A 12,184-nucleotide genomic window follows, 5' to 3' on the forward strand; every position below is an offset into this window, starting at 1 on the left:
TATTTATAGTTGCACAAAAATAAAGTCTATATTTTCTTTAGTCAACAACTTTTTAAAAAAATATTTTTATCTGCCATTGTCTATTTTGTTTTGTTTTCTTAAGATTTTATTTATTTATTCATGAGAGAGAGAGAGAAAGAGGCAGAGGGAGAAGCAGGCTCCATGCAGGGAGCCCGACATGGGACTCAATACCTGGTCTCCAGGATCAGGCCCTGGGCTAAAGGTGGCGCTAAACCGCTGAGCCACCCTGGCTGCCCCATTGTTCTGTTTTTTTAATTCTACTATCTTTGTTTTAGTTATACCTATTTAACTCTTTTAACTGTGCCTTGTATAGTTCCATCTCAGTTTTTAAACTTGTTGTTGTATAAACTTCTAGCTTTCTGTAGCTATATAGAAATCAATGTCCCAGATCAGGGATAGAATCACCAGAGTATATATTAAAATTTTTAATTTTGTATTTTAAAGGAGGGGGTGTTCAAAACATAAATATTTTGTTTTCCTACTGTGGCATCTTGTACACTCTGTTCATGGCTAATATTAATGATAGACTTTTATTGTATTTTAGATTTGTTTGACTTCTAGCATGTTGAGGAGCAGACATCATTTTGCCTTTTTGCCTTTGTAGTCTTTTGTTTAGGTTTAATTCCACTAATTTAAGAAGAACATAAAATTCACAGATAAAAGATGATAATACTGTTAATCTGTTGAGTTTCTGCTAATTTGGGGGGAATCAAGTGAATATGGTATGTTTTCCTGCCCTCACAGAGCTTGTGTTCTCGTGTGGGAAGAGAAGCAAAATAACTAATTAGAAGGACATATGGTATAGTAATGATAGAATACAGGAAAGACGTTTCACTCCTGCAATTTGCCTGGCACTATGTTTGGACAATTTAGATATACCTTATTTCATCTTTTACAACTCTGAAACACAGTAAGAAAACCAAGAGTTGAAAAACGAAACAAAAACAGAAAAACACCAAGAGTCAGGAAAATAAAGTACCTTGTCCCCAGATGCTGTGCCCCAGAACTGTATTCTCAAATTCTTGTGTGATGAACATCCAGCTTTTTTTTTTCTTTGTCATTTCCATTCTGTGGCAGACTGATAGTTTTGTAGAATAAAAATAATTATTGAATTATTAGAAAAATGAAACTTAAAAAAGATCTGTAAAATAAAAGAGTAATTTTGGTACAAGTTTCCTAAATAACTCTCAGTTTCTGTACTGTCTTGTCACAGACTCGTAAACGGTTTACACACTGGGATTGGGACCACATTTTTTTTAAAGATTTTATTTATTTAGTTATGTGCGACAGAGAGAGAGGCAGAGACACAGGCAGAGGGAGAAGCAGGCTCCATGCAGGGAGCCTGATGTGGGACTCGATCCCAGGTCTCCAAGATCACGCCCTAGGCCAAAGGTAGGCACTAAACCGCTGAGCCACCCAGGGATCCCCGGGACCACATTTTGATTGGCGCTGATCTAGAGGGCTCTCTGGAAGCCTCCAGGGAGTCTTGTTTATATCCCAATCTGATTCTCCCTGTTAGAAAACAGGAGCTTTGCAATATCTCTGCAGTGACTATTTATATGAATAGCAGGTTGGGAAGGAAGTAGTCTGTTACAAGTATCCATTTGCACTGGAAGGTTCTGAATTAAGCAGTATCTTATTGCTAACCTAGGGAAACCATGGCAGAGCAGGATAAATTCATCTGATTACAAAAGCATGTGTTCAGGACATACACCATACCTCAGGTTTTCATGCTTTTACTATATATACACTGAAGATCTCTTTCTTAGCAGTTACAATAACAGAAAAATATGAAGGTAGTATCTCTCATACTAAAGTAATAATTCCACGTACTTTGAATTCCTTTCTGTGTAATAATTGCCAAGAACAGTGTCTTGCCCTAACAATTAATTGTGAATGAGTGAGGTATGTTTGCATGCAGTGTTAGGATAATGTGACTAAGAATACTACAGGCATTGACCTCAAAATTCCATATGCCACTTCATAACTGTGACTTTAGTAAGTTATTTGACTTATGTAAGCCTATTCACATGTCTGTAAAGAGAATTATAATTACCTATTTCTTCAGGTCCTCCTAGATTTCAAATGAGAAATGTATGTAAAACCTTTAGTAAATAGTAAATGCTTAAAAAACACTAGTTGTTGTTTTTACTAGTAGGTGGATAATGTTCTGATGATGTACTGTATTTACAAAAGGCATCAGCAAATACATGAAAACTTTAATGGAAACTATCCTAAACTACTCAGTTATGTATTTACTTAAGATGAATCTATTCAAAAATAGACATTATTTATATAATTACTATTAGATTTAGAGGTCCTACATATGCAGTTGGAGTCCCAAGAAAGAGAATAGAAAGAAAATATAGAAGAAAAGATTTGAGGAAATAATGACTGTAGATTTTCTAAATTGGATCCAGCAAGTTCAGAGAACCCCAAGTAAAATAAATACAAAGAAACCACACCTGAGAACATGATAAACCAGTGAAGTTCAATGATGGAAGAGAATGTGGACATAAAAAGAGCCTCTTGGCAAGCAATACATTATATACAAGGTAACAGTGCATGGAAGGGTGATTGACTTCTCATTTTTTAAAAAAGATGATGACAAAAAGATAATGGAATTGATGTATTTAAAGTACTGAAAGAAAAAAAAAACTCCTTGTCAATTCAGAATTCTATATAGATCAAAGCTATCCTTCAAAAAATGAAGGTAAAATAAAAGACGTTTTCAGGCAAATGAATTCATTGCTAGCAAATCTGTTCTAAAGAACAGCAGAAACAAAGTTTTTTAGAATGAAGGAAATGATACCATATGGCAACTTGGATTTATAGGAAGGAGTGAAGTACACCGGACATAGTATGTAGGTAGATATACTTTTTTAAAAACTATATATTTGCTTTTTTCCTTCATTTCTTTAAAAGATATATGCCTACTTCAGTAAAAATTATTGTAACTAAATATATGTGTTTGTAGACCCAAAAGAAGGCAGAAAAGGGAAGAGAAGGTAACAAAAACAGATGTGATTAATATGAAACAACAAATTTTAGGCCTAATACAATTATATCAATAGGTATTATAAATTTAAATAGACTAATGGTCTAAAAATAGAGATTTTCAGGCTAGATTAAAATAGCAAGCTATAACTTTATCCTGTTTACAAGAGATACCTTTTATGTACAGAAACACAGATATTTTGAAGAGAGAAAAAATACTCAATGCAAATACTAAGTAAACAAAATTTCAAGTGAATGTACTAATATTAGACAAAGTAAAACTTTAAGAAAATGTTTTAGTGGAGGTAAAATGAGACATTAGCAATAAAGAATTCAATTCATCAACAACATATTATAGTTATAGATGTGCACATAATAACAGTTTTGAGTTATATGAAACAAAAATTGATAGAAATAAAAATACAGAAAAAATTCATAATCATAGTCTGAGATGTTAACACTCCTCCAGTCATAGTTAGAATAAATAGTTTAAAAACAGTAAAGTTAATAAAGACTAGCCAAACATTGGCAAGAATGTGGAAAAACAAGAGCTTTCATACATTGCTTGGTGAAAATGATAAATGTTATAACCACTTTGGGAAAAGATTTGGCAGATTTTTATGAAGTTAAATATACACCTACCTTTTTACCCAGCAATTCCTCCTTGGTGTTTATCCAAGAGAAATGAATACCTATGTCCAGAAAAAAGAGTTGTTCAAGAGAGCTCATAGGACCTTTATTCATAATAGCCCAAAGCTAGAAACATACCAGATGTCTACCGACAGAGGACTTGATAAATGAATTGTGCTGTACTGAGATCTAAAAAGGTAGTACTGATACATTCTACAACATGGTTGAATCTTTTTTTTTAAATTTAAATTATGTTTGCCAACATATAGTATAACACCCAGTGCTCATCTCATCAAGTGCCCTCCTTAGTGCCCTTCACCCCGTTACCCCATCCCCCCCACCCACCTCCCCTAACATGGATGAATCTTAAAGGACTTGTTTAGAAAAGGCTGAATTTAGGACTGGATCAGGGAAGGTACTAGATGAAGCTGGGCTTTCAGCTTGTGTCAGAAAGTAAAATGTTCATATGATCATGAGGACATGTCAAAAGGATCCAGAAAGCTAGTTGGAAAGGATTTTCACTTGTCCATGCCAGGGACAATTTGAACATCAAAATAAGAAAGATATTAATAGATGCAAACTCATTGAATAAAATAAAAATCAGTGGGTCTGTACTGAAACATACAGTGAAATATTTGAATGAATGAGTGAACATAATGGGAAAATAGAGAAGGCCCTTTATAATAGAATTCTGATAGATATAGAAATAATGATGAAGGTAGAAATCAGTATTGGAGTTTATAACTAATGCGTGGGAAAGTGGTTGAAGAGTAGGTATTTACTGTAGTCTCTAATATCTTCCCTCAAATTGCTTATTAATTTTAAAGGGGAAATACTAAGTCTGATGGAGAAACCTGTCTGACACCACTTTAACCAAGTCATCAGACATAACAACCATTATTGGGACCAACCAATACCATATATGCCTTCTAATAAGATGAAATGAGAAAGATAAACATTGCTTCAGTGTTAATCCTGCTAAAAAGGCATAACCTGAACCTTATCGTGAGGAAACATCAGGCGCATCCTAAAAAATAGATGTTTTACAACTAGGCTGGTTTTTTCTTTTTTTAATGTCAAGGTCAAGAAACTAACAAAGGCTGTTCCAGATTAAAGACTAAAAGGACATGACACTAAATAATGCAAGCTTCTTAAATTCTATAAAGCCAGGCAAGAATCAGTTGCTGGGGACATTATTGGTACAATTGACAGAATTTGTTGGGACTGCGGATCAGAAATTATTCTTGAATAAGTGTTAAGTTTCCTGATTTTAATAACCATTGTGTATGGTATTGTCCTTGATCTTAGAAATTGCATAAAGAAAAGGTAGGGGGTACCTAACATCCAACTTACTCCTAAATGGTACAGAAAAGGAATGCATATCTATAGACAAGCAGTTTGCATATTAATAAATATATGCATATATATGTGTATATTAATGGGTTGATAAAAATGTAAACAGCTGGGGAATATAAGTGAAAGCAATATGGGAGAAACTTGTAGTATTTGTAAAACTTTGTTCTAAGCTTGATAAAACTATATAAAATAAGTTATTTCACAGAACTATGTATGTATGTGTGTGTATACATATACATATACATGTATATATATAAAACATTTTATATATTTTTAAAATGTTGAGTAAATCTCCATTAGGAAATACATGGAATTTGTTACTATACTTTAGTATTTGAGTCATGGTGGTAGTAAATTTGTTGAATATGTATTTTTTCAAGTATTTCTCACTATATTCTCTTTAGTGTTCTGGGGGCTTAATAGAGCCCTTGTTGTTTATATACAATATTTGGGAGAATTGAGAGCCTAGATATATAAAAGTATTATCTGTGATGTTATCACCAAGTTAGAGATAATTCCTTTCATCTGTATCATTAAGTGCTTTGAAATGTTATGAAAACTATGGATTCTCTCCCATGCATTTTATGTATTACATTTTTGCATAAAATTCAGGTTTCACAGATACCCTCAAGCCTAGCCACTGATCCTTCTTTGCAAGTCTAAGTCAAACTGTGTACTCAAATGTAATATTCACATTTATTCATTAGCAGAAATGTTTTACTCCAGCTTAGTGTTTTTCATAGTATGCTTCCAAGACAACCACCTCCAGAATCATTTGGGGTATTTGATTTTATAAAACATGGATTCCAGAATCTGCTATCCTTTCCTTCATCATCAAGTATTTGTTAAGCTCTACTATATATCAAGCATGGTTCTAAGCCTAAGTCATGCAGCAGTGAATAAAATCCCTGCCCTCGTGGGAATCATATTTCTCTGGTAGAGACAGACAGTGGACAAATTAATAAATAAAATATGTAGTATGTCAGATGACAAGTACCATGACAAAACTGAAGGTAGGGATAGGAAGGTTCATTTCCGTAAAGTGGTTGGGGATGGCTTCGCTGAGAAGTAACATTTTAGCAATGCCTTGAAGAAGGTAAGGGAATGAAATGTAAAGATACTCAGAAAGAGGCAAGAGAAAATGCAAACCTTTTGAGATAGTAAAGAGGGTCTGTTCAAGTTTAAGAAGTATCAATGAAGATAATGTAGCTGAATCTGGAGTGAGAGAAGAGATTGATAGCAGGTAAGGGTAAGGAAGAAGAGTTCAACCAGAATTGATGGGATTTAAATGCTGTTTTTAAAATGTTTCATAAATAAGTATTTCTTCCATTCTAATGATCAAGGATGGAAGTAGAGAGACCCATTAGTTCATTTTTAAATAATCAAAGTGAGAAGTAATTCTGGCTCAGAAAAAGAATTTGCAGTAGAAGAGGTGGTGAGAAGTGGTTGGACTCTGAATATATTTTGAATGGAGAGCCCACAGACTTTAAAAGATTCATTGGTAGATTGTAAGAGAAATAGAGGACTCAAAATGACTCCAGTGGTTTGGGCTTGAACAACTAAACAATGAAGCTGCCATTTACTGACATATGGAGGAACAAATTTAATGGGAGAACATCAGAAGTTGGTGTTGAACTTTGATTGCTTTGAATTATGAGATGTACAAATGAAATATTGAGGTGAGTTGGAAGTTCACAAGAGAGAACTGAGCAGAAGATACGAATTGGGAGTTGACAGCAGAAGGTGATATTTAAAGCCATTAGACTGGATGATATCACCCAGGTGAAGTGTCAGAAGAGAAGACTGGAAGTCCAAGAACTGAAGCCTGTGGCATTCCCCACCCTGTCGATAGGAAGAATCAGGAGCACCCACACAAGGCAAAATCACAAGACCTTGCTACTGGGAAAGGAAGTAAAAGGACCTTGCAAGGAGGAGCAAGTGCTCAACTTTTCATGCTGATAAAGTCAAGTCAAATGACCTCTAAGCTTTGGATTTTGCAAGAAAGAAATAATCTGCAACCTGACAGAAGCAATTATGTTTATTGGGGATAAAAACTTGACTAGGTAGGTTCAAGACAAAATCCAAGGGCAGCCCAAGTGGCTCAACGGTTTAGCGCCGCCTTGAGCCTGGGGCCGATCATGGAGTCCCGGGATCAAGTCCCATGTCAGGCTCCCTGCATGGAGCCTGCTTCTCCCTCTGCCTGTGTCTCTGTCTGTCTCTCTCTCTCTCTCTCTCTCTCTCATGAATAAATAAATAAAATATTTTTAAAAAAGACAAAATCTAAGAGGAAGTACTGGAGCATTCTGTTTCAAAGTGGCTTTTTGGCATGACAATAGAAAATGGTTTGATTTTCTATAGTTTGATTTTTCTATAGATTTTTTTGTAGTTTAGATTTCCTATAGTTTGTGCTAAGAATTTTTTTTTATTATTTTTTCCTCCTGTGATTTTTATATGCACCAGATTTGAGAACCCCTGGTGTAGCCTGTGGTTGGTGTTTGCTAACCAATCCTTCTTCGGTGTAACAAGTACAAACAATTTAAGACGAATGAAAATTCTTAGCACCGCTGACTCTAGTGGCCAAAATGTGCAGTTGTCAGTGATTCTCATAAATCCAGTTACAAAACAGGAACTTAGAGGCCAGAGACAAAAGTAAAAGTTCCTTTTGTAATTCCTGTTTCCCAGAAAGGATGTCTAATCAGCCAAAAGGAGTTAAAAGATCTTAAAAATATTGACATCTTGAAAATTTCCTCTTAAAATATTGTTGGATATCAAGCATCCTTTATTTTAAAGATTCAAGGCCAAAATTAAAAAGCGAATTAATTTTGAGTTACAACTGCCAAAATTTTCTGTGAAGTTTTATAGGCTCCAGTTTGCAGGGGTGTCTTGAAAATAGCGCGGAATAAAAAATAAACTGTTGTATTGATTTATCTGCTCAGAGGAAATTTTGTAAAATGTATTTACTAAAATGAAGCCATCTCAGGTTAGAGTCATGTTTTTAAGCTTCACATACTAATGAAGGAACCCAATCTGGTTTAAACATCTTTACACTATTTTTTATTATGAAATTAGGAATGAAGGAACCTCTTAAAGTGACCACAATACAACTTAACCCAACTTAGTCTTTAGACAGTGTTAAATTATTTCAGGCCAAGAATAATCTGTTATTCATTTTCTTTCAAAAGGGTCCTCTTTATGTATACCACATTATAACCCATACTAATATGTATTAAATATTTAAACCAGTTTTAAACCAGTTTTCCCTTAATTCATATATTCCCATCTAAGTTGCAAAGTGTAGTATGCTAATTGTAGCTTATTGAGGCAGCCCTGAATTGAGTGGATAGCTTCACTGCAAAATAGTGTGACTTTGGATAAGTCATTTACTTTTGTACTGCCATTTCCTCATATTTCTAATAATGGGATTGTAGAATCATAAAGAGAGAAAGGTGAAGAAAATATAGACTTCAGGTAGTACAGATGCCACATTTAGTGATGGAAATTATTACCTAGCTTTCACTTTGGACTCCAAAGCTCAGACCTACCTTGTTCATCCCCAGCACTTAACATCTGTAACTGACTTGAATAAATGATTAATTGACTTGATTGTAGTCAAGGAGGTTGATAAGGGAGTGAACATTTGAACCGAGCTTAAGACTTTTGTCAGAAGAGGAAGACTAGCATGAGAAAAGACTGCAGATGAGGACAGAATCTCATCTGCGTAGTAGGAAGTAGAGTAGATTAAAGCAGAATCCACAATGTGGGAGGCCTTGAATGCCAGGCTAAACTGTATTTAACATTGACCCAGTCTTTTAATGTCTCAGAGCCTTGGAGTAAAATGTGACTTGCCTCATTGTCAAGGTTATTGTCAGGACCAAATACGAGAAAAATGTCTAAGTGCTTCATAACTTATAGGGTGATATAAAGATGTTGGTCCACAAGTATTAAAACAAGTTCAATACTTTCTACCTACTATATTTTTATAGCAATATTCTTTTGTATTTTAGATGTATATCCATAACAAGATGATCAGCTCTCTAAGGGCAGAAGTCAGTGTATTAACTGACTTCTCCCCTATTGACTGTCTGAAGGTCCTGATAGCCATTATTTCAGAAGCCTAAAAAATGTTGAGGTTTTATGTCTTAGGTTTTTCCCCAAAACAGGGAAACTTTAAATCACTGGAAATTTGAAGTAAATTGCCTTCATTAGTAAATGGCTTTCCTAGTATTTAATGATACTGAAACATAATTCATATTTAAAATTGCATATGAATCATCATTGATTGAACCTCTCCCCTCCTCCCAAGTTTACAGTATCTGTTAGAACAGGATGCATAAATTTATTTGGAGATGAGATAGATGATTAGTAGCCAAACATAGGAAAGAAAGCAGAAGAACAGAGTGTCACAAAAACCAGAAATATATGGGATGCCTGGGTGGCTCAGCGGTTGAGCGTCTGCCTTTGGCTCAGGGAGTGATCCCAGAATCCCAGGATCAAGTTCCACATTGGGCTCCCTGCATGGAGCCTGCTTCTCTCTCTGCCTGTGTCTCTGCCTCTCTGTCTCTGTTTCTCAGGAATAAATAAATATTTTTAAAAAATAAGAATAGAGAATATTTCACAAAGTTTGAAATGGTTCAGTGTTTTGTATGCTGCTGAGACGTTTGGGTAAGATGATGCCTCCAAGTGTCTGTTGGATTTACCAGCGTGGAAAGAGCTGTTGGTGACAGTGAGTGCATTCCTTCCTAAGTGAACTGTGGGCTGGCACATTTGGGCTCACTGCCACTAAAAGGCATGGCATATTCATATTCTCTGACCTTTTATGTGATGAAAATAACCAAACAGAAAAGAAAGAAACTTTTTTCTCTCTAGAGTGAATTAACTGGTGAAGAAGTGAAAACATTAAATGTGGATGCTTTTTTTGAAAAGCATTTTGTGTAGTAGAATAAATTAAAATCATACCTGGAAGAAAATGGAAATCAATGTAGAAAAGTTGTTTTTAGTGGAATACAGAAGAGCTTGTTTGATATGAAAAGGGAAATTAAATATGATACAAAGTAGGTAATTTGGGGGTTACTTCTTTTAGGTTCCTATATACTTATTTGTAGTAGTATATAGATAATTTTTTGTAAAATACTCCACTAAGTATCTGCTGTATACTGTATTTGTCAGTTGGTCTTTGCAAAGGTACATTACAGTTGTTTTCAACATAGTGAAAAGTGTGTTATTTCAAACTCTAATGTGCATGCAGATCACCTGGGGATCTTGTTACAGTGCAGATTCTCTGATATATGAGGTCTGGGATGTGTTTAAAGATTATGCATTTCTACAAGCTGCCAGTAGATACCAGTACCACTGGTCTGTGAGTGTCATAAAGGTCAATTGAAATATACACTAAAAATTACTAACCTATCCAAAATTCTAACTTATTTTACTTTTATATTTAAAGAAAATCGTTGTCTTAATTTTATAGTGTACAGCATAAAGTTTAAGGCAGGAAAGAAGAGGCAACTCTAGCAGATTCTTTACTGATATTTTCATTTCCTAAAACAACCCCATGAGGTATTATTTTCCCCTTTTTGGAATTGGGGTAACTGACATTCAGAGCTGATAAATAGCATGCTATGGGCTTGCCTAGTTAGCTGTCTAGTGTTTGTTTGTTTGTTTGTTTGTTTGTTTGTTTTAACCACTACATTACCTTAGTTTTCCTTTTGTTTTCACAAACGTGTTTTCATAGATGTGTACAGATCAGTTTTTTTCTTCTTTGGTGGAAATAGCTCAATCTACTCTTACTATCTTTTATATTTAATTTTAGAATTCCATTTAGTCTAGTTCTCCCCTATGCATAAAAATTACAAGTTTTGCTGGAAGGACACTCCCGTATTTCCATTGCAGACCTTTTTTGAGATAGAAAATTGTAAGAGAGAACTAGGCATATGTTTTGAGGACAGTTAGTAGAACCCAGTGGTAGTGGGGAGGTTGCCAGATTTCTTTCAGAGATATAACATGCAGAAATGGGTTTTATCCCAGAAAAATCATGTAGGTTATCATAAGTGTATATTTTATTTGATTTCTATACTGCAATGTAATATTGATATGAAAATATTCTTTCTAGAATGTGAAACACAGAAAATATGCAAGGTGGAAGGCAACATATATCCATAATTGCTTAAAGAATGGAGAGACTCCTCAAGCAGGGCCTGTTGGAATTGAAGAAGATAATGGTATGTATTTATTTAAGTAAAATGATTTAGTAGAAACATAATTGTTTAGAATATCATCTGAAGTTTTTGGAAGAAACTATATATTTTCATTTGTCCCATCAGGTACAAAATCCATGAAAATTAAGTGTAAAATAAATTCAGGGACAGTAAGAGATTAAGGCCAAATTGCTCTTAGTCAACAAGATGGCATGGCCATCTTCTACCTGTAATCAGATTTCATTCTTATATGGAACAGGTAATCCATTTATAATTTATAAAATATTTCCAAAATAATAGAATACTATTATTTTTACATATCTATTTGAGGTGGATTTCTTTTTTTGTCAGAGGGGTAGGTAGTCCATTCACATAGTTCAAAATTTATAGAGAATATAAAAAAATAAGAAATGAATTTCTCATTTCCACCACATCCCTGATTTACCCAGATTCTACCAAAACCCAAATAAGTAAATACTATTTCTATAGCATTTCCTGTCCCTTTACAGATTTTTTTTTTGAATTTACAAATAAATAGGAATACACATCCTCCCTTTTTTTATACAATTGGTAATATACATACTTCTGCACCTCAGTTTTGTTTTGACTTAATAAATGCATGAAAGTTTCACCATTAATTAGTTTATAAAATTGTATCATGAAAAAAAGTGTCTCATCATTTCACTTCACTTTTTAGTTAATATGTAATTGAAAAGAAAATGAAAAATATTTTTCACTTGTTTTATTGATTAGACAAATAGGAAACTGACTGTTAGGAGAATAACCACTGTATTCTAAGTTAAAATTCTAGGTGATCCTTGCATTTTGTTATACAACTTTTAGACATCTGTGAAAATGATCACTAAATGCATGAGTTTTTGTTCAGATGGTCAGATAGTAAGTATTTTAGGTTTCTAGACCAAAAGGTCTTTGTTGCAACTTCTCAGCTGCTTTTGTAGTGCAAAAGTAGCCATGGGCAATATGTA

General features: G+C 34.2%; 1 protein-coding gene across 2 annotated transcripts in view; it reads left to right on the top strand.

The window, feature by feature from the left end:
* VTA1 (vesicle trafficking 1) overlaps positions 1–12,184 on the top strand; it is a 65,504-nt gene that overhangs the window by 29,885 nt on the left and 23,435 nt on the right. For both annotated transcript variants that reach the window (XM_072825848.1, XM_072825859.1), the window contains one exon: positions 11,114–11,222. In XM_072825848.1, the coding sequence (XP_072681949.1) occupies positions 11,114–11,222 (109 nt within the window). The remainder of the gene's footprint in view (positions 1–11,113; positions 11,223–12,184) is intronic.

The sequence above is a fragment of the Canis lupus genome, chromosome 1 (assembly GCF_048164855.1).
Source record: "Canis lupus baileyi chromosome 1, mCanLup2.hap1, whole genome shotgun sequence".
NCBI classification, from domain to species: domain Eukaryota; kingdom Metazoa; phylum Chordata; class Mammalia; order Carnivora; family Canidae; genus Canis; species Canis lupus.